The sequence below is a fragment of the Oncorhynchus clarkii genome, chromosome 31 (genome assembly GCF_045791955.1).
Source record: "Oncorhynchus clarkii lewisi isolate Uvic-CL-2024 chromosome 31, UVic_Ocla_1.0, whole genome shotgun sequence".
In the NCBI taxonomy this organism is placed as follows: domain Eukaryota; kingdom Metazoa; phylum Chordata; class Actinopteri; order Salmoniformes; family Salmonidae; genus Oncorhynchus; species Oncorhynchus clarkii.
This window is the reverse complement of record NC_092177.1, coordinates 39,245,504-39,263,384: the sequence shown is the minus strand read 5'-3', so window position 1 is coordinate 39,263,384 and position 17,881 is coordinate 39,245,504. Positions and strand designations below refer to the sequence as shown.

The window sequence follows — 17,881 nt, the reverse complement described above, 5'->3', positions numbered from 1 at the left end:
CTAGGAATTTGAGAGTGGCTATATTTCCCCTGTTTCCATTCCTCAGCTTACCACCATCTGGAGGGCTAATTTGAACCAAATAAAAAAGACAAGTATTCGATACACACGTATTGTATTTTTCTTAACCTTTAGGCAAGTCAGTTAAGAACAAATTCTTATTTACAATGACGGCCTACCCCGGCCAAACCCGGATGACGCTGGGCCAATTGTGCGCCGACTCCCAATCATGGCCGGATGTGATACAGCCATATACACATGTATTATATACTCATGTATTATATACTCATGTATTATATTCTCATGTAATATGTACTCATGTATTATGTACTCATGTATTATATACTCATGTATTATATACTCATGTATTATATACTCATGTATTATATACTCATGTATTATATACACATGTATTATATACTCATGTAATATATACTCATGTATTATATACTCATGTAATATATACCCATGTATTATATACTCATGTATTATATACTCATGTATTATATACTCATGTATTATATACTCATGTAATATATACTCATGTATTATATACTCATGTAATATATACTCATGTATTATATACTCATGTAATATATACTCATGTATTATATACTCATGTATTATATACTCATGTAATATATACTCATGTATTATATACTCATGTATTATATACTCATGTATTATATACTCATGTAATATATACTCATGTATTATATACTCATGTATTATATTCTCATGTAATATATACTCATGTATTATATACTCATGTATTATATACTCATGTATTATATACTCATGTATTATATTCTCATGTAATATATACTCATGTAATATATACTCATGTATTATATACTCATGTATTATATACTCATGTAATATATACTCATGTAATATATACTCATGTAATATATACTCATGTAATATATACTCATGTATTATATACTCATGTATTATATACTCATGTATTATATACTCATGTAATATATACTCATGTAATATGTACTCATGTATTATGTACTCATGTATTATATACACATGTATTATATACACATGTATTATATACACATGTATTATATACTCATGTATTATATACTCATGTATTATATACTCATGTATTATATACTAATGTAATATATACTCATGTATTATATACTCATGTATTATATACTCATGTATTATATGCAGTTGAAGTCAGAAGTTTATATACACCTAGCCAAATACATTTAAAATCAGTTTTTCCACAATTCCTGACATTTAATCGTAGTAAAAATTCCCTGTCTTAGCTCAGTTAGGATCACCACTTTATTATAAGAATGTGAAATGTCAGAATAACAGTAGAGAGAATGATTTATTTCAGTTTTTATTCCTTTCATTACATTCCCAGTGGGTCAGAAGTTTACGTACACTCAATTAGTATTTGGTAGCATTGCCTTTAAATTGTTTCATTTGGGTCAAACGTTTCGGGTAGCCTTCCACAAACTTCCCACAATAAATTGGGTGAATTTTGGCTCATTCCTCCTGACAGAGCTGGTGTAACTGAGTCAGGTTTGTAAGCCTCCTTGCTCGCACACGCTTTTTCAGTCTTTCATGTTCTATAGGATTGAGGTCAGGGCTTTGTGATGGCCACTCCAATACCTTGACTTTGTTGTCCTTATTTGACCCCTATGCTCCTGGATTCACTTTGGCGCCTTTTCTATGCTCCTGGATTCACTTTGGCGCCTTTTCTATGCTCCTGGATTCACTTTGGTGCCTTTTCTATGTATTTCCAGGGAGCATGATGATGGATTGTCAAGTGCTGGTGTTGGTCGTGTAGGTGCTTGTCTGAAGTGGGTGGTGGTGTGTGGGAGCACCTGTAGTGAAAGAAAAGTCTTAGAGAGAGGGGAAAGAGTGCAACACAGGCTTTTTAATCATTACATAAGTGACATCACCTTTGGTCATACCATTACTTTTTGGGTCACCGTGGGTGGAAACCCGGCTTTGAAATCATATTAATACTTTGAGTGTTTTCTTTAGTCTGCCTGGAGTGCTAGGTGGGTGAGGTTTGCACTTTTGGGACTTTTCTATTGCTTCCATTGCAACTGGCAAACTCAATCAAGCATAGCAAAATTATAAGATATTATTGTCTTGTTTTGCACACCTTGTACAAAATAATAAAATGCAGTACTACAGGATATTTCTTAATGTAGCTCTTTATTAGCTAGCTATAACTGGCATGTTCACGTATCGCCAACCAGGATCAAACTGCCCATGACCTAACCATTTGGGTGGTCTTAACCAATCATAGCCCAGTATGATATGGCGGTAAAATGCATCCAATTACATTTCAGTATGTTTACACATGAATATTACAATTATTTCAGATAGTATTTTAACCCTAGTCAAGGTGGGTGATGCCTTGTCAGAAGTTTATCACGTGGCAGTGACCCTTTGACCTCCAATCCATAGATCAGTCAAAAATAACAGCTGGCCAGTAACAAGAAAGCAGGAAAAGCCCAGTAGCTGAAAAATTACTAGCCCAAAGGCCGGCAGATGGCGATATTGAGTTGTTTTATCTTACCGTCCAAGCGAATTGTATGCGGCCGGCAAAACACTCGTACCTAAAACATTCTCCATTCAGGCTGCAAAGGCTTCAAATGATTCCCTAACTTTAATGGCGAGATGGCACATTTTGGGGGGGAAAATATGCGTGCTTGCTTTACGAAACACAATTTTCCACTATCATGCTAGAGTGGCTAAATGCTAATCTGAGATGTTGCATATTGCGTTCAGCCAATCAGGTTGCAGCAGTCTGTTGTTCACCCCTGGCTAAAAGGGGGCGCAACATCGGGAGGTAGCATTCCTAGGCAATAGCCACACTGGTGTGGTAGTGGAAAATGGTGTTTCATAAAGAAAGTATGCATATTTCCCCCCTTTTTTTCTCCTTCTCACCATTAAATACATTTAAGGAGGTAATGGAAGCCTCTGCAGCCTGAATGGAGAATGTTTTATGCACAAACCGGTCCACGGGGGATACGAATGTATTACTGGCTGCGTGCAATGCATTTGGACGATAAAATGAAACGACTCAATATCGCCATCTGCTGGCATTTGGGCTAGAAAATGACATGTTTGTAACTGGCTTTGTCAGTAGACCTAATTCGTTAACTTAGGGCTCTGTTTGAACAGATCTGCTTTAGCAAACATCCGCATAGCGGTTGTTTTGGCAGTGTTGGAGTGGAACTGCATTAGAGCTGTCAAATCCACAAGCGGTTCCAGGCATTATATCTAAAGCGGAGATTGCAATCGGCATGAAGAAAAATCCCATGCAGCCTTGTTCACAAGTTTGACCACTGGAATGTGAGATGTAATCTACACCTCCATTAGTCGTATAGAAATCCTAAGCGTCATTATTATAGTCTTATAGAAATTTGAGCGTCATTATTTCTATATAGACTACACTTTTGTCGTTTTGAACATCTAATGACAATGATCAAGGGTAGATGCTCACCGATTCGATAGCTCCAACGCAGATACACCTCCAACACTGGCGATCACCGGTTAACGCTTGATCTGATTCAATCTAGGCCTTAATGCACCTATGGGTCTCTGAAAATATCTGAAAATCCTAGGAATGCAACAACCTCACTGTGTAATGATAATAAAAATACCAAGAATGATGATCCATGAAAAGCTATTGGACCAAGACTAAAGAACCATCCAAGAGTCAATTATCTCATCAATGAAGAGGGTTGGGGTTAATTTATTTCAAATTGCCCTCAGTGCAAAGAAGGATTGAAATCCAATCATTGGAGAGAAAAATGTATCAAAAGTATCTTCCCTTGATTGCCTGATAGCAATAGTTGTATAGTTATAGCAAAAATATCTATTAGCTATCAAGCAGTCTTGTACATTTTACAGACATCGTGATTGTGTATTGTTGTAGTGATCTACATGAAAGGCGTCGCTAAACGTCACAGACGAGTGTTTAGAGCATGTGAATTGCATTTCGCCTTGGAAAAAGCCAATGAAAAGTCAGTCGTCAGTGCCAAGGAATGCAGCATCAATCTTCTAAATGATCCCTCTAACTGACTTGGTATAATTACAGTGTGTAATTACCCAACATGCTCAAACTCCTAATATTTTGGCAAATGCAGTGGAGTACGCCCAGGAGGGTCGTGTGTGTGCGCGCATGCATGTATTCTCGTGCGTGCACGAGTGAGTCCATGCAGGGTGGTACGGAATAACACTCTTGACTGCCAAGTAGTAGTAAATCATACAATCATTTTTAGTCATTAGAAAATAATGAGGAATGGGTATAAAGCTAACACATCATTGACAAGTATAATATATAAGTATACAAGTATAATAGTCTAACTTCAATCCACCCTCCCAGGTTACAGAGCTGCAGAAATGCTTCAACTACAAGGGCATATGAAGAGAAGAGTTGAGTACATAGAAAACATATTTATTAAGTACTGTGGCTTTACAATGAATACAACACATGGCAAAAAGGGAAAATTGGTATGGTTGGTGCGAGACAATCAATCTTGAAACTCAATCAGTCTTGATATTTTAAATAAAATTATCCATCAAAATGCACACATCTTCAGGAGGAGCAACACGTGCCAATTTTGTTTATGACTAAATCAATGGGGAGAGAGGAAATTTAAATACATTTATACTCTCAGCAATCATCATTCTGGACCATGGAAAAAAAGAAAGTACACAAACTCGACCAGGAAGCCGCGCAATATTCTTCCGCCAGTCTCTTTTGATCAACTGCGCAAGATTTTTCTCCGAATGAAGAGGCAGAGAGAGAGGAACGCGGCTGAATTGTAGTCCTCGGAAGTGTAGCAACATCTCTGGGTGTGTAGTTAAGTTTGAAATGCGCATCCTTGGGAGCTTTTCTGCACATACCTGCTTTAATCAAAGCCGTTGAGTCAAAGCATACATTCTTATTTTTCTTTAGAGCGCGCGCAATCTGTTTCCAATAGGCTTTGGTGTTGGACTCGTACCCAGGGCAAGTGGCTGGTTTGGCCACATATTCGCAGTCGAAACGTGTTTGCCCTTTTTTACAGTTCACGCTAAGCACAAAGGCATCGTCACCTGTCGCAACCCAAGTGCATTGCGTCTTGTTTTTGGCGGAGAATTTGCCCTTGAACACATTTCCCTTGGGGCTGCTGTTTTTCTTATCTGGAGATTGGACGGGTGGCTTTGGTTGCTCTCCGTCCTTTGGTCCCTGGTTTTCTTTCTTCTTCATTCCCCTTTTTTTGGATCCTTGACAGTTAGTCACCATAAACTGCTGAGATATGCAGGCAATAACCAGCATGACGGTTAGGTTGGTAAGAAGTGTCATATCCCGCTAAAATATCTGCAAAAAAATGGCATAGTTGTGTATGTTAGTACAGTACAATTACCTCCCATTCAAATAATTGCTACGGTAGCCTATCACAACACAGCAGCATGCAGATTAGATTTATGGAGGACAATGGCGCATCATGTTTAACAACATAAGTGGTTATTTTATTCAGCTCACCTGTGGATTTGGGGAAATGGAAATGGTTCAATCCCGTTGTGACACCTCGGGAACGAGCACGTGGCATTTATAGAGCACCGACACACCCACCACCACTCCCTTATTCCACCAACGTGGAACATAGGCTAAAGCGCACTGTTTGAGTTCATCTGGTGGTATCTGGGTTTATCTGTTGGTGTCTTGTCAGAAGTCGTTGTCCTTAATTAGGCCTACACAGTCTATTGTCACGTATAACAAGTGAAAGCGTGCATAATGAAAATAGACAATTGATTACCCCTAAAAAAACATTCAGGGACCTTTCTCTACACATGTTATAGTGTGCGCACTCCGGCCTAGTAAAAGTGCAATGAGCAACGCATTGACCGCAGCAGTCATTGAAAAAATAATATTTGAAAGAATATACAACAGCGTCACTTACTGGGGAAAAGAGACACTGCACCTCAAAAAGGGTATTATTGAACACAAATGTAAACATGAATGTTTCCAATATTGTTCATTTGGACTTATTCCCTGCTGGTATTTAAAAAATGGGGAGAGACAGGCTTTAAACCTAAAGCAAGCCAGTAAGGAACACAGACACACCAACAAGAATTAAGAACACACTTTATTCATTATATACAGACATTCATACATTGATTATGACATTTCTGTACAATGAACCAGTGGTAGAGTTTGCAGAATATGCCTCTCTACTATGTGAATGACACAAAAACCTTGTCATGTTTTTCCCCAACACAGCATATTCAATATGTGGTTTATGGTAATAAAAACATACACATAAACAAACATAAAAAAAATGGCAAAACCAACTGTGTATCTGCCTTAGGAGAGTACATTATAGGGTACCATAGGTTTGTCGAAATGTGTAGAGTGCTTTCTGACACAAAAATCATGGTACTCATTTTTGACAAAATGAGTACCGTGTGAAAGACGATGGATTTAACGATCTGTCCATACCCGATCCACACATTCAGGTATGGATGCGTTCAGTTGTTATTGTGACCCTTGGAATTACAATTTCACCAAACATTTTGGATTGGTATTGGTCTCAATGGAACATTCACAACTCATGGTAAAATGGCTGGCAGGAAAGATGTTTGATTGACAGAAATGTCAGCACCATCATTCCCATGGAGAGGGTGTTCAAACTCTCTTCTGTGACATTTATTAGCAAAGTCCTAATTTGGAAAACCACTCTGAGCACCTCTTTAGTCAGACCTTTGAAATCATCTTCACAGGGGAATATAAATCTGGGAAACAGAAAGCAAAGTGAATACAGTGAATAGGTTGACATTTTCTACTCAGTAAAACACGGACTAGACTATGAGCCTAACATGAAATCATATTGGTTGTATTTTTATAGAACTTAAGTCAAATGACTTTAAGAGACATACAACACAGCTCATCAAGTTATCGTCATGATATATTACACAATGGCTACAATTCAGAAAATATCAGCAGCCAACTTATTTCAACTGACCTTCATTATTAGTTCTGAAACCAACCAATGACATAGGAACAGATGCCTTGAAGTGACTGCCAACAATACTCTTGTGCAATCTTTTTGGCATTGCCCTTGACAGTGGGCTTGGTTGGTTTTGGAGTGGTTGGTTTGGGTGTCAGAAGCTTCTTCAGTACTGCTGTCTTGTTCACTGCTGGTTTTGCTCCTGCTGGTTTTGCTCCTGCTGGTTTTGCAGCTGCTGGTCTTGCCTGCTCTGGTTTTGCCTGCACAGGTCTGGATTGCACTGGCTTTGTAGGTGCTGGTCTTGCTTCTGGTTTTGCTGGCTCAGGTCTTACCTGCTCTGGTCTTGGCTGCTCAGGCTTGGTTGTGGCTGGCTTGGCCTGCTTGACGATCGGTGCCTTGGGAATATCTGGTTTCGCCTGGGTTGGCTCCTGGGCTTTCTCCGGCTTTTGGGGGGTGGCTGCTGATGCTGCCTCTGGCATGGAGGAAGCGGAGTACAACATCTGGGCGTCTTCCGGTGCCCTCTTGCACATCTGAGGCTTGATAGCCTTGGGTGCCTGACAGGCGTTCTGGAGTTTCCTCAGGTCCCACATGATCTGGGTGAAATAATGGCGAGGGTTGTTGTTGTAGGCACGGCACATCTGGGGCTTGCCCGTGTACTCGCACCAGTAGGTTCTCTCGGCACCCTGGCACGATATCCTCAGCTTGGTGACATCTCCCTGGCCGGTGACGCTCATGGTGCACAAGTCCTTTGCCTTGTTGTTGAACTGGATGGGGTCCTCCCAGACACCCTTCCTGTTCTCTGCAGTAGCAGTGGCGGCAGCACCACCACCATTGCCTGCCCTCGTGTTGCCATTGCCGTTCTCGTTCTGACCCTCCACTGCCCAGAGGCAGCAGGCGAGGAGCAGCAGTGCGCTAGCCCGAGTCCACATGGTTATGCCAGATGATTAAGTGTGAGAGAGAGAGTGAAAGTGGGACTGCAGAAGCTGAGGGTCCCCCCTGCTATTTATGGGCTCAGCACACAAAGGGGGCATTCAGGTGAAAAAATCATGGGTTTCAAGAGCCATCCTGAAGAGGGGAGGAGTGTAGTGCAATGTGACTATAATTTATGGCTATCTGGAGACTGTCAATGAAAGCCAGGACCACATGCGAAACCAATTGGGAGGGAGGCGAACATTGATGTCCTCAAGTTTAACCAGGTGTTATATAATCGCCCATACTAGTATAGTATATCAGTGTTTCATTGACAAATATGTCAAGCACAACTTTGTGGATTTTATCGCTTTAAAAAAATTCCAGACTGCCATTCATTTTGAGAAGCTTGGCACACGGATGCCAACATAAGATTTCTGTAATGGTTCACCATGTCACTTACATTTTCTTCTCAGTTTTACACACCGTTGGTATGTGTGGTAAGTCCATTTCAACTCAATACCACAAAGTGTCTTAAAATGCTATTCTATAAGGACATGTCGAACAGTTCAAGGTTCACGGCTGTTTTAAAGTTAGATGTTTACAACCATACAGCACAGCCTATAATTTCCTTCCAAACATAAACACAATCAAATCTGAAACAGAAGTGTGGAGAAACCTGAGGATAGAAATCAGAGAAGAACAAGAATAACCCATAATAGAGTTGCTGACTCGAGACAAAGGCATCTATAGTATGTAACAGCGAGTGTGTGTGTCTGTGCGATAGAGAGGGGGGTAGCAGCACATGCCTCTTGCAACTTTATTTTCCTAGCAATCAATCATAACGGGGGAGAAAGGGCTCCTTGTGAGTGACGCAGGATCTGTAATGTAAACTTCCGGAGCAGGTTCGCTTCGCTTTGTAGAATCAGGAATTGCACTCCGTGGCCGCAAGCCAAACGAAGGGCCGGGCATTTCTTCCTCTCTCTCTCTCCCGGTGCATGTCAGTGGCTACACAGAGTTTGCAGGGAGTACAAAGAGCTGCAAAGGTGGTGAACCAAAATATATCACTGCAGACAGCCTGAGGAACGATGAGCTTAGGTTAAGAATCAAAATACAATTACCTAGGATTTGAAATAAAATCAGTTTCACTCTCTCTGAAGTTTAAACTCATTACTCAATCTTCTTCTTTAGCCAGTTGTACATTTAGGGTGAGGGAGAAGTGGTCACGTGCAGGTCAGAAAATGTCTCTGGGCTGCACAGATGTGGGTGTGGGTGCCAAATGACTGTGGAAACCTCAAGTCCTAGCCCATAGCAAAATATAATCATCTCGTATCCAAAACAGCGGGTACATAATGGGGTACGGCATGTTCTATGTCTGACGACGGCAACAGCAACATTATATAAGACTATGTGGCCTTGAGGTAATAGCTAACACATGTGTAAGCCCACTGTCTCATGTCAAATGTTCCTGGTCATGTGCCGATAATAATTGACACAAAACAAGGGACCTGGTGTCCAAAATAGCGACCCCCTTGCCCTTGAAAACTTGGGTAACGATTGGTTTCTCCATTGGTTTCTCCAGCGGTCACTGAGACACACCTCTTAACGGGAACATCAATCCAAAAGATTTGTGTACAAGAATGCAACTGAAAGTTTATTCACATTTGTACACTTTCAAAAAACAACAACATCATTATAAGGAAACACATTTCCAATGATCACCATCAGTGCACCCCCCACTATCCAGTGCCACCATTACAGTTATACCCTTAAAACAACCAGGAAACATTGCACCCACTATCTAACCAGATGGTGCATATAAAACGTCTGTCATTAGATCTCAGTAAAATAGCGTGTTATGTGATTAATCATACACTTGTTAAGGTAAGCAGTCTGCAGGCATGTACTTATTAAGTAGTAATTGTTGATTGGGAAGTGGCGTTTCTTTCCGAGACTCAACGGGCAAGATCAGTTATACCAATAAGATGTCCTCGCTCCACTCGTCAACAAGCCTCTATTGGATTGGATTAATGCTATTTGACTGACAGCACATGGTAGTTAAGCAGGCTAATGTCCCCATCTTTGTGAGGCAGACAGTAGGGAAGAAGGAACGTGTAAACAAGTGAGAACAGATGGGCTATGTTATTGGGGGGGTGGCACATTTTTACAGTATGTTAACGTTGTTCAGCATAGTCCACACGGGTGTCATAAATCACTTTAAGCAATACATCTCTTATATACATATGACTATTCAATACATTCCCCCTTCCATAGTTCCATAGGTACCAAAAGCTACTGTGGGATTTACAACAAAACAAAAAAGATTGAAACAATATATTATGCATAACTGTTATACAACTAAAGACCTGAGACCTACAGTAAAACTAGGATTTGGCTTCAAATAGCAGTTCTCCAATTGAAAGTTTGACCACTACAATAGCCCCGGAAAATATCTTTATTAACGTGCCGTGTTAGTATACGCAACAGGATACTTTGCATTTACTGTTAATCAACTGAATCAACTAAGGAATGTTATAGTCTTGACATTTCTGTCCAGGTTCCTGTTATACACTGATATGAGATACAGTATGTCCTCATATCCAACAAGATGGTGGACACCAGTCAAAATGCTGTGGTAAAACAGGTCTAAAAGGCAACCGTCTGGAGTTTGCCCCAACCCTGTTTGTTTAACGTGATACGTCTCAAACGGCTCTTCTCCATCAGTTAGTAAAACATCATCGCGAAGACCCCTCAAATATGAGCAGTAATGGCAATGCTCTAGTAGCAGCTCTACATGACATTTCAAAGGATCTTTTCATTCACTGTGTAGACAACGCGAAAGAAGTACAAAAGATTTGAGAGTACACAGCCATGTAATTGTCGTTGTGTCCTCAATTTGAACTCAGCCTCGGCTCTGATATTGTGGCCAGACTAATGTAAACACACTAGACAGCTGTGTGAGAGGTGAAGGATGAAGGTCGACCGACACTGGCTCAGATGTATGGCTTCCTTATAGTCCCCCCCCCCCGGGGGAAGATCAAAGAAAGGGTTGATGACAGCACCTTCTGTAGTGTCCGAGGGGGGTCCTATTGGACAGCGGATATCCAGAACAGCCTGTGACTGGTCATTAGGATCTTGTCAGTAAAAAGATCCGTGCAGACAGAGGAAGAGAGGACCGGCTGAACACACACAAAATACATCAGGTAAGGACCTCTTTTTGAAGCTTTGTCTTGTCCAGGGGGTGGGAAATCGATGGTGTCCTAAACATAGATGAAATGCAATTTAACACCGCATTCAACATCTGAGTAACAATGCATTGATGTAAAATAGTCTAAGTGGAAAGCCAACAGATAGCATATGAAGTGGTATATTTCTATGTTAAAATGTATCATAGAAAATAGGAACAGTATCTACAAATATAGTGGAAACGTACAATCTAGTGTTTCAGTTCCAGTTTCCGATGGCACTGCAGAAAAGGAAGACACTGCGTCAGAAAACATTGACATTTAATTGCATCAGATTTGATTAGACATTTCAGAAGCTTATTGCTTTTGCCATTGTGAGACTCAGGGGGGGAAATGAAAGCAATGAAATGTGAGTTTTGAAATGAGAGAAGGAAGACTTTCATCTTAAACTGTATAAGTCATTAGGAACGGCAAACACGCACAGCGGGCCTCGTCTATTGCACATTTATAGAGCAGTTACACGTGGTTAGACACAAATACCATCGAGCCATTTACGGTTTAGGGTTTATTAGTGATTCCAAAAACAGCAATCCTCCCCGTTGAAGACTTTCTGCAAAGCCAGTGAAGCAGACATGCGAGTGCTAAAAACAAGCTGTTGAAGAAGGGTGAATTGGGGGGTTACATAAGGAAATATGGTGTCAAGCAAAGGAGGAGACGAGAGAGAAAAGCCTGTCGAACTTCTGGAGGCTTTTCAGTGTGGCAACGGCATGCAGACAAACAGCAGGAGAAGATGGCATGGAAATTGCATGAGGAGAGAACAAAGGAGGGGAAGATGACGCTGATGAGGCGGCGGGAGAGATGTCGTCCGCGTATTCAGTGGTTCTCAGTACCTTTCTGGAGTCGGTCAAAAAGCCTGGGCCTCTCTCACCAGTCAATATGCCTGGGGGGAGCGGAGGCCCGTGGGAACCTAGTCATAGTGTCATAGGCAAGGATGCTAGTGGCACAGGGGTACAGGAAAGGGGGACAACATCAATGCCAGGAAAAGGGAACATTCGAGGGTCAACCATTTTGTTAGTCCTGTCTCTTGCTTTCAGATCCTGCACTTGAAGGGAGCAGCAGGCTTTCCCCAAAACACAGAGAGCAGAACCACTCCATCGACACTCGCTGAGGGCTTGAGGCCAACAAGGGATGGTATGATGCCAGGGTGAATGTGTGCAGTACATTTTCCTGTGTGTAACCATACACGTGTTGCATATGCACTGAACTGAGGTAATAATATCCACTCTATCCAAACTGATTTTCATATTGACTTTTAGAGGGAAGTAGAGAGTGAAACCATGGTCATGGTGAATTGATGATGATACTGGGTAGATTGTAACATAAGACAAGCCATAGGTGGTAGTCTCAGCATGTGTGTTATTGTCACGTTCCCCTGTCTGTCATTCTGCGGTGATGCTCTCTGTGTTTGGTTCACATTGCTTGGCCGTCCAAATGTACATTTCAATGAAAAACATGCAGTTAGAGGTCGTTAGAAGTTCGTCACATGAGCAGTTGTCTCAGTAGCACCACACCAAAGCAGACATGCTTGCCTCTCTTTTTGCCTCTCTCGGAGCAAAAGGATCACGTGTACATTCACAGCAGTTTGCCCAATTCTAAAGAAGAGGAGACATGCAAGGAGTTTCATTTCACTTGATCAAGTCATTGTGCACAGAGCATGCAGTGGGTTAGTAATGCTCCAAAGATCATGTGAAACCCAAAACCAAAAACACACAAGCGGTAAACAGTGGACGAGCTGGCTTGTTCGCGACCTCCCAATGCTGGAGCAGCAACCAGTGTAGCATCCAGTGGAAAGATCAGCTGACCTCTGAGGGGCTAGCCAACCCCTTGGGCATGCACTGTGTCCCAGCCACCTTATTTAACCACCCCACTGAGTGACTGACTGCCCCCTAGCCAACATGCCGCCAGGCCATGCAAATAGATTTTTTTCCCGTCGGGCTGCTTTATATTTTGTTTACCTTGTCATTACAGGGTTTTTGGATACCTTTGTAAATACTCAACATGATAACCATTATTACCAATTTCCATACTGAAACAAAACATTGTATACCAAAAAAACATGATGAAAAGATATGACGCATGCTATCAACCCTCGGCAATAAAAGTTTCTCTCTAAGTAGGAAAACTTGGGGAAATGCTAGCGTCTATTCTAAACGTAAACAAACGTATGGTTCTATATAGAAAGTCTAGAATGCATAAACCACAGTACTTTATCTTACACCTTAACTTACAAAAACAAAAAGGTGGGCTTGTAAGAATCAAATCAAAGTGTATTAGTCGCATACACAGTTTAGCAGATGTTATAGCATCGTCCGGGTTTGGTCGGGGTAGGCCATCACTGTAAATAACAATTTGTTCTTAACTGACTAGCTAGGTTAAATACTTTTTTTTTTTATTTATTTTTTATTTTTTAAATAGCGGGTGCAGTGAAATGCTTGTGTTACTAACTCCTAACGGTGCAGTAAAACAAGTACACAAATAATCAAATACTAAAAACAAGAAATCAGAGCCCTTAATGATCAACAAGGGGCACTTTTTCAAGATTGCACGCAAAGGAAAGCCAAAACGATACAGCGACGGATGCATTTCAAAGCTAAAAATGTAAAACACCAAGAACCAGCACCAAGAAATCAGCAATTCAATCTATGTACAAAATCCACAAAAAAGCGCAGATGTACGGATGAGTTCTACTGGAAGGAGAAAGGAAAGGTAAAATGGGTCAAATGTATCTTACGTTTTCATGGGAATTGTCTCAATGCTACAAAGATAGAAAAAAGAATAAAAAAAATGTATGAAATGCTCGGCAATAGAAATGCACCAAAAGGTTTTTGGGCACTGATCAGACTACGTCGATACACGTCTTTGATCAAGACACTTGGTGACTTGTCTATCGCATTCATTCACTACTGCAAGTGCATGGGAGAGGTGAGGGCTACTGAAGGATGCATAAAACAATATGAATAGTACTTAATACGCCGCTTTTAAAAAATGTCTTCATAAAGTGCAAAGTGCTTGACGGAGAGAAATGAAATGAAAAGTAAGGATGGAAGAAGATGGAAATAGTAGGAATGGTTATCACAAAGTAAAATGCCAAGTCCCAGAAACAGAGGAACTGAAAAGAGAGAGAGAGAAAGAGAATTAAGTAGAAAGAGTTAAGATACTGTTGCTTACAACTAGTTACTACTGCAAATGAACTGCAATAGACAGAAGAGGGAAAGGCAGAGATAGGGGAAGGAAAGTAAGGCAAGATAGAAAAAGGGGCTGGACCAGAGACAGGAAAGAAGCAATTCTATGACCTCCTACTGAACTTGTCTGTTGTGGATTGAGTCAAATTGTGTTAATTACCACTTTGTAATCCTGGCACATGAGAACTAATCAGACTCAGACCCAATTTCAGTCTTGTTTTGCATATCATAGGGTCTAATAAGGAAGTGTTCCCCAAGATGACTTTCCAGTCTCAAATCAATTTAACCAAATAGGCATGGGGAAAGAGCTAGGTGGGGTGGACCAATTGTAGGGGAAACTCTGTAAGAGGGATCACCATACATCAAACTAATCACTGGGTTACACTACCAATTCACAGTAGGGGACGTCCAAACCTCAGCTATAGTTCACTTAAGAGGATGATCAAAGGGTTCTTCCCGATATGTGACCAACCGGTTCAATTCGGTCTTATGTAGCAACATTTGCAATGTTTTTTATTTTATTTTTTACAATGGATAAAAGTAGAGTCTCAGAGCTAGAAAATGGTATATCATACACTACAATTGAGGAACACTGGGAAAGTAATTCTGCTTTGAAAGTTGATACATTTATAACCACACTTTTGAGAAAATGGCCCTTGAATGTTTTGGTAAACCTACTGGAGAGCTCTTCTTTGTCTACACCGATTCAGCATCCTTCACACCCTCTTAAGCCTTAGCCCCACCCATCTCTTTAAGGATTCAAATGTGAGGCCATGTGCTAAACAGAGTGAGTAAGGTAGTGTACTAAACAACCAAAGATTTCAAGACTAAAGGCTGGTTTACACTAGTCTATTGACATGTCTGTAGACAGTTGTTGCAGTGACATCATGAACATGCTATTGTCGTCTGACATCAAACTTGCTGTCGTTATGAAAAAGTATAAACACTAAACAGGCTGTATGACATCAGCAACTTGGTGGTCCAAAATAGCATAATTGGTGTATTTTAACACCAATAAACCCACCCATTAAAAACTCATTAAAAATGAATTTAGTTTATGTCAATCGAGCAAACCAGGCTAAACAATGTTTTGGTTCGTTTCTAGCTTGTTAGCTAGCTAGCTAATGTTAAGTTAGCTGGCTAACGAGTTCAAAAAATGACAATATCATATAGCTGACAACGTCTTAATTTGAGCTAATTTGTATTCATTACTACAGGAAAATAAACTCACAACAAGATCATTATTTCCAAATTAATGGCCAGCTAATTACAGAAAATAACTTACGGTTGTGAGTGTGACGAAATAAAAGCAGGCCATTCTACCGGAGAATTTAAGAACTTACACACTGTCTCGTTGGCCTAACGTTATATCCTAATTTGACTTTGGTGCAGGTCATGTTGTCCTTCACATTACCGTCTCTGGTAAACACAAACTAGATCAAATATAATCAAAGTTTATTTGTCACATTTACAGGATACAGAAGGTGTAAAAGGTACAGTGAAATGGTTACTTGCATAGTGGAGCCTTATGTTTAGACATTTAGCTAGCTAGCTAAACAGTTAACCATAATCCTAATTTATAACATAATTACCCTGCATGAATCTGCAGGTAGCTAAAGCTAACCAACTAAGTTTGACGTTCGCTAACTAGACAGGTGTTTCTCTTTGCAATCAAACGCCATAATTTTCTCCATCGCCTTAGACATTCCACTGACTTCAAAACTCGGTCCTCCAGAAAGTGGAGAGCATTAGCAACACTTTTGCAGTTCTTTGTGATAACTTTCATAATAGCCGTGTTAGAAAGGATTACCTACAGAGCAGCTCATGTTATAGACAGGCGCTTGCTACATGGCAGACCAATCCAAACTCATTTCTCGGCATGTCCTGCCCAACCATTATCTCAGCCAATCATAGTCTTTTTCCGTGGCTAAACAAACTAGGCACGTAATTCAACAATTGTATTCGTATTTACAGATGCACACACGTTTGTTATTAAGGCACATGAAAGTTCACATGTTCCAGAAGGCATTTCTGCCAAAAAAATGCATTTTGATTTTTTAAAATCTGTTTACGTTCAAATGCCTCTCCTGTGAAGTAGTGACACGCGACATACTGTATGTGACGACATAGTATTTAAAGTAACTGTTCAGTGTTCATAGATTTCTATGAAAGATGACCTATAATTAATTCCAATATGAGTTAAATAGTTTTCCTTCCAAAAAATTGTAATTAAGTATGTTAAAAAGCATATATGGGCACACACCAACAATAGAATGGTGTGGGCATATACCTCATTAAAATACTCATGCGAGTAGACTGCTGATTGGCCAGCTCAGCCAATGAGCCAACATGACATCATGCTCTATGAGGAAATAACAAGCATTTTTTAAAGATATAAGATATGTTTAAGATATAAGTTTGAGGTGGGTTTTTTATTGTGTTTTTTTCCCTACAATTTATGCTTTGGCCACAAATACTAGTATAGGACGAGTCAACAACATCTGGGTATGAGTTAACAGAATATGGACTTTTAAAAGTGAGATTTTCACTGGAGAGTTTAAGATTAGAGATACTCACTCATCATAAACATCCTCTGTGTCCATTCTACGGTAGAACTTTGCCAGTTTTACTGACAGGATGATGCTAGGAAGGAGGAATAGGGCACAGCAGCCTAGGCCAAACCAGAATGTGTTCTGAGAGACAGGGAAAACAGAGAGAATGCAGTATCAGTCAAAAGCAGTCTTAGGTTTGGTATACTTTCTCTTGATCATAATTTTTTAAATACATGATATATATGTATATATAAAAAACATTTTGTTACATAATAAATATATTTATGGTTTTATGACAGATAGACATGGAACATAATATATCATTTAATATCTCATTACTGGGAAGACTTTCAACACTGGAGCCTGAGGTAAAGCACCATAAACTGGCTACACTTCTCTGCACTGTCAACTGTGTATATTTATCTTTCGTAGAGGACTTTCCATCAAGTTGGAAACAAAGTTCCGCACAGTATGTGTACCTGTTTGTGACTGTGCATGTTTTTGCAGAGGGGCCAGCACAGTTTACCCAACTCTAAAGGTGGAAAACACTGAGTCATAAAGTCTACATGAAGCAGAGTATGTGAGCGGAGCGGAACTGGAGCTTTGACTGGAGAGTGGAGCGAAATTCCCAAAGGCTGGGGCGTCGGCCTTATCGCCTGCTCCATTTTCGCTCCAGTAGCACTGACTTCACGAGCTCAGGGCGTGCCCGGCCCAGCATGCATTTGTCGTCTACTTGTGTGCTGCTCTAGCCCCTTGCTTTAGCTACTGTCATGGAGTTCGCTAACTATTTTCATGAAACAATTTAGAAAACACACAGGTGCTAAATCAAGGTGACTTATAAAGATGAGGACCAAAAGAGGGAGCGTGGCGATCCAGTGTCCACAACTAAAGAACAATTGTGGAATCTGAAAAGACACGTAATCCCATAAGCCTACTACATGCACATGCTAAAAGAAAGGAATGAGGTGGGTAGATAACTAAATGTGTCATTGTAGCAAAGTACTTATAAACCT

General features: G+C 40.4%; 3 protein-coding genes across 8 annotated transcripts in view; all 3 read right to left on the bottom strand.

The window, feature by feature from the left end:
• Nucleotides 1–3,740: 3,740 nt before the first annotated feature.
• Nucleotides 3,741–5,561, bottom strand: LOC139391002 (fibroblast growth factor-binding protein 1-like). The gene is made up of 2 exons (XM_071138459.1): nt 5,516–5,561; nt 3,741–5,350 (listed from the first exon to the last, which is right to left on the bottom strand). The coding sequence occupies exon 2, from the start codon at nt 5,333–5,335 to the stop codon at nt 4,664–4,666; it is 672 nt and encodes a 223-aa protein (XP_070994560.1). The 5' UTR covers nt 5,336–5,350; nt 5,516–5,561; the 3' UTR covers nt 3,741–4,663.
• Nucleotides 5,562–6,101: 540 nt separating this feature from the next.
• LOC139390943 (fibroblast growth factor binding protein 2a) lies at nt 6,102–7,961 on the bottom strand. The gene is made up of 2 exons (XM_071138374.1): nt 6,996–7,961; nt 6,102–6,765 (listed from the first exon to the last, which is right to left on the bottom strand). Exon 1 carries the CDS (start codon nt 7,907–7,909, stop codon nt 7,004–7,006), a length of 906 nt encoding a protein of 301 aa, XP_070994475.1. The 5' UTR covers nt 7,910–7,961; the 3' UTR covers nt 6,102–6,765; nt 6,996–7,003.
• A 3,360-nt stretch (nt 7,962–11,321) lies between these two features.
• LOC139390606 (prominin-1-A-like) overlaps nt 11,322–17,881 on the bottom strand; it is a 119,376-nt gene continuing 112,816 nt past the window's right edge. For 4 of the 6 annotated variants that reach the window (XM_071137837.1, XM_071137838.1, XM_071137839.1 and 1 more), the window contains 3 exons: nt 16,894–17,009; nt 11,965–12,068; nt 11,322–11,355 (listed from right to left, as the gene is read on the bottom strand). In XM_071137837.1, coding sequence (XP_070993938.1) covers nt 11,999–12,068; nt 16,894–17,009 — 186 coding nt within the window. In that variant the 3' untranslated portion in view covers nt 11,322–11,355; nt 11,965–11,998. Of the gene's footprint in view, nt 11,356–11,964; nt 12,069–13,533; nt 14,244–16,893; nt 17,010–17,881 lie in introns of those variants that run through there. The other 2 variants (XM_071137841.1, XM_071137840.1) reach the window with 2 other exon arrangements.

Coding starts and splice junctions, on each gene's coding strand:
- LOC139391002 (XM_071138459.1), bottom strand. CDS start 5,335: ATGACACTTCTTACCAACCTAACCGTCATGCTGGTTATTGCCTGCATA.
- LOC139390943 (XM_071138374.1), bottom strand. CDS start 7,909: ATGTGGACTCGGGCTAGCGCACTGCTGCTCCTCGCCTGCTGCCTCTGG.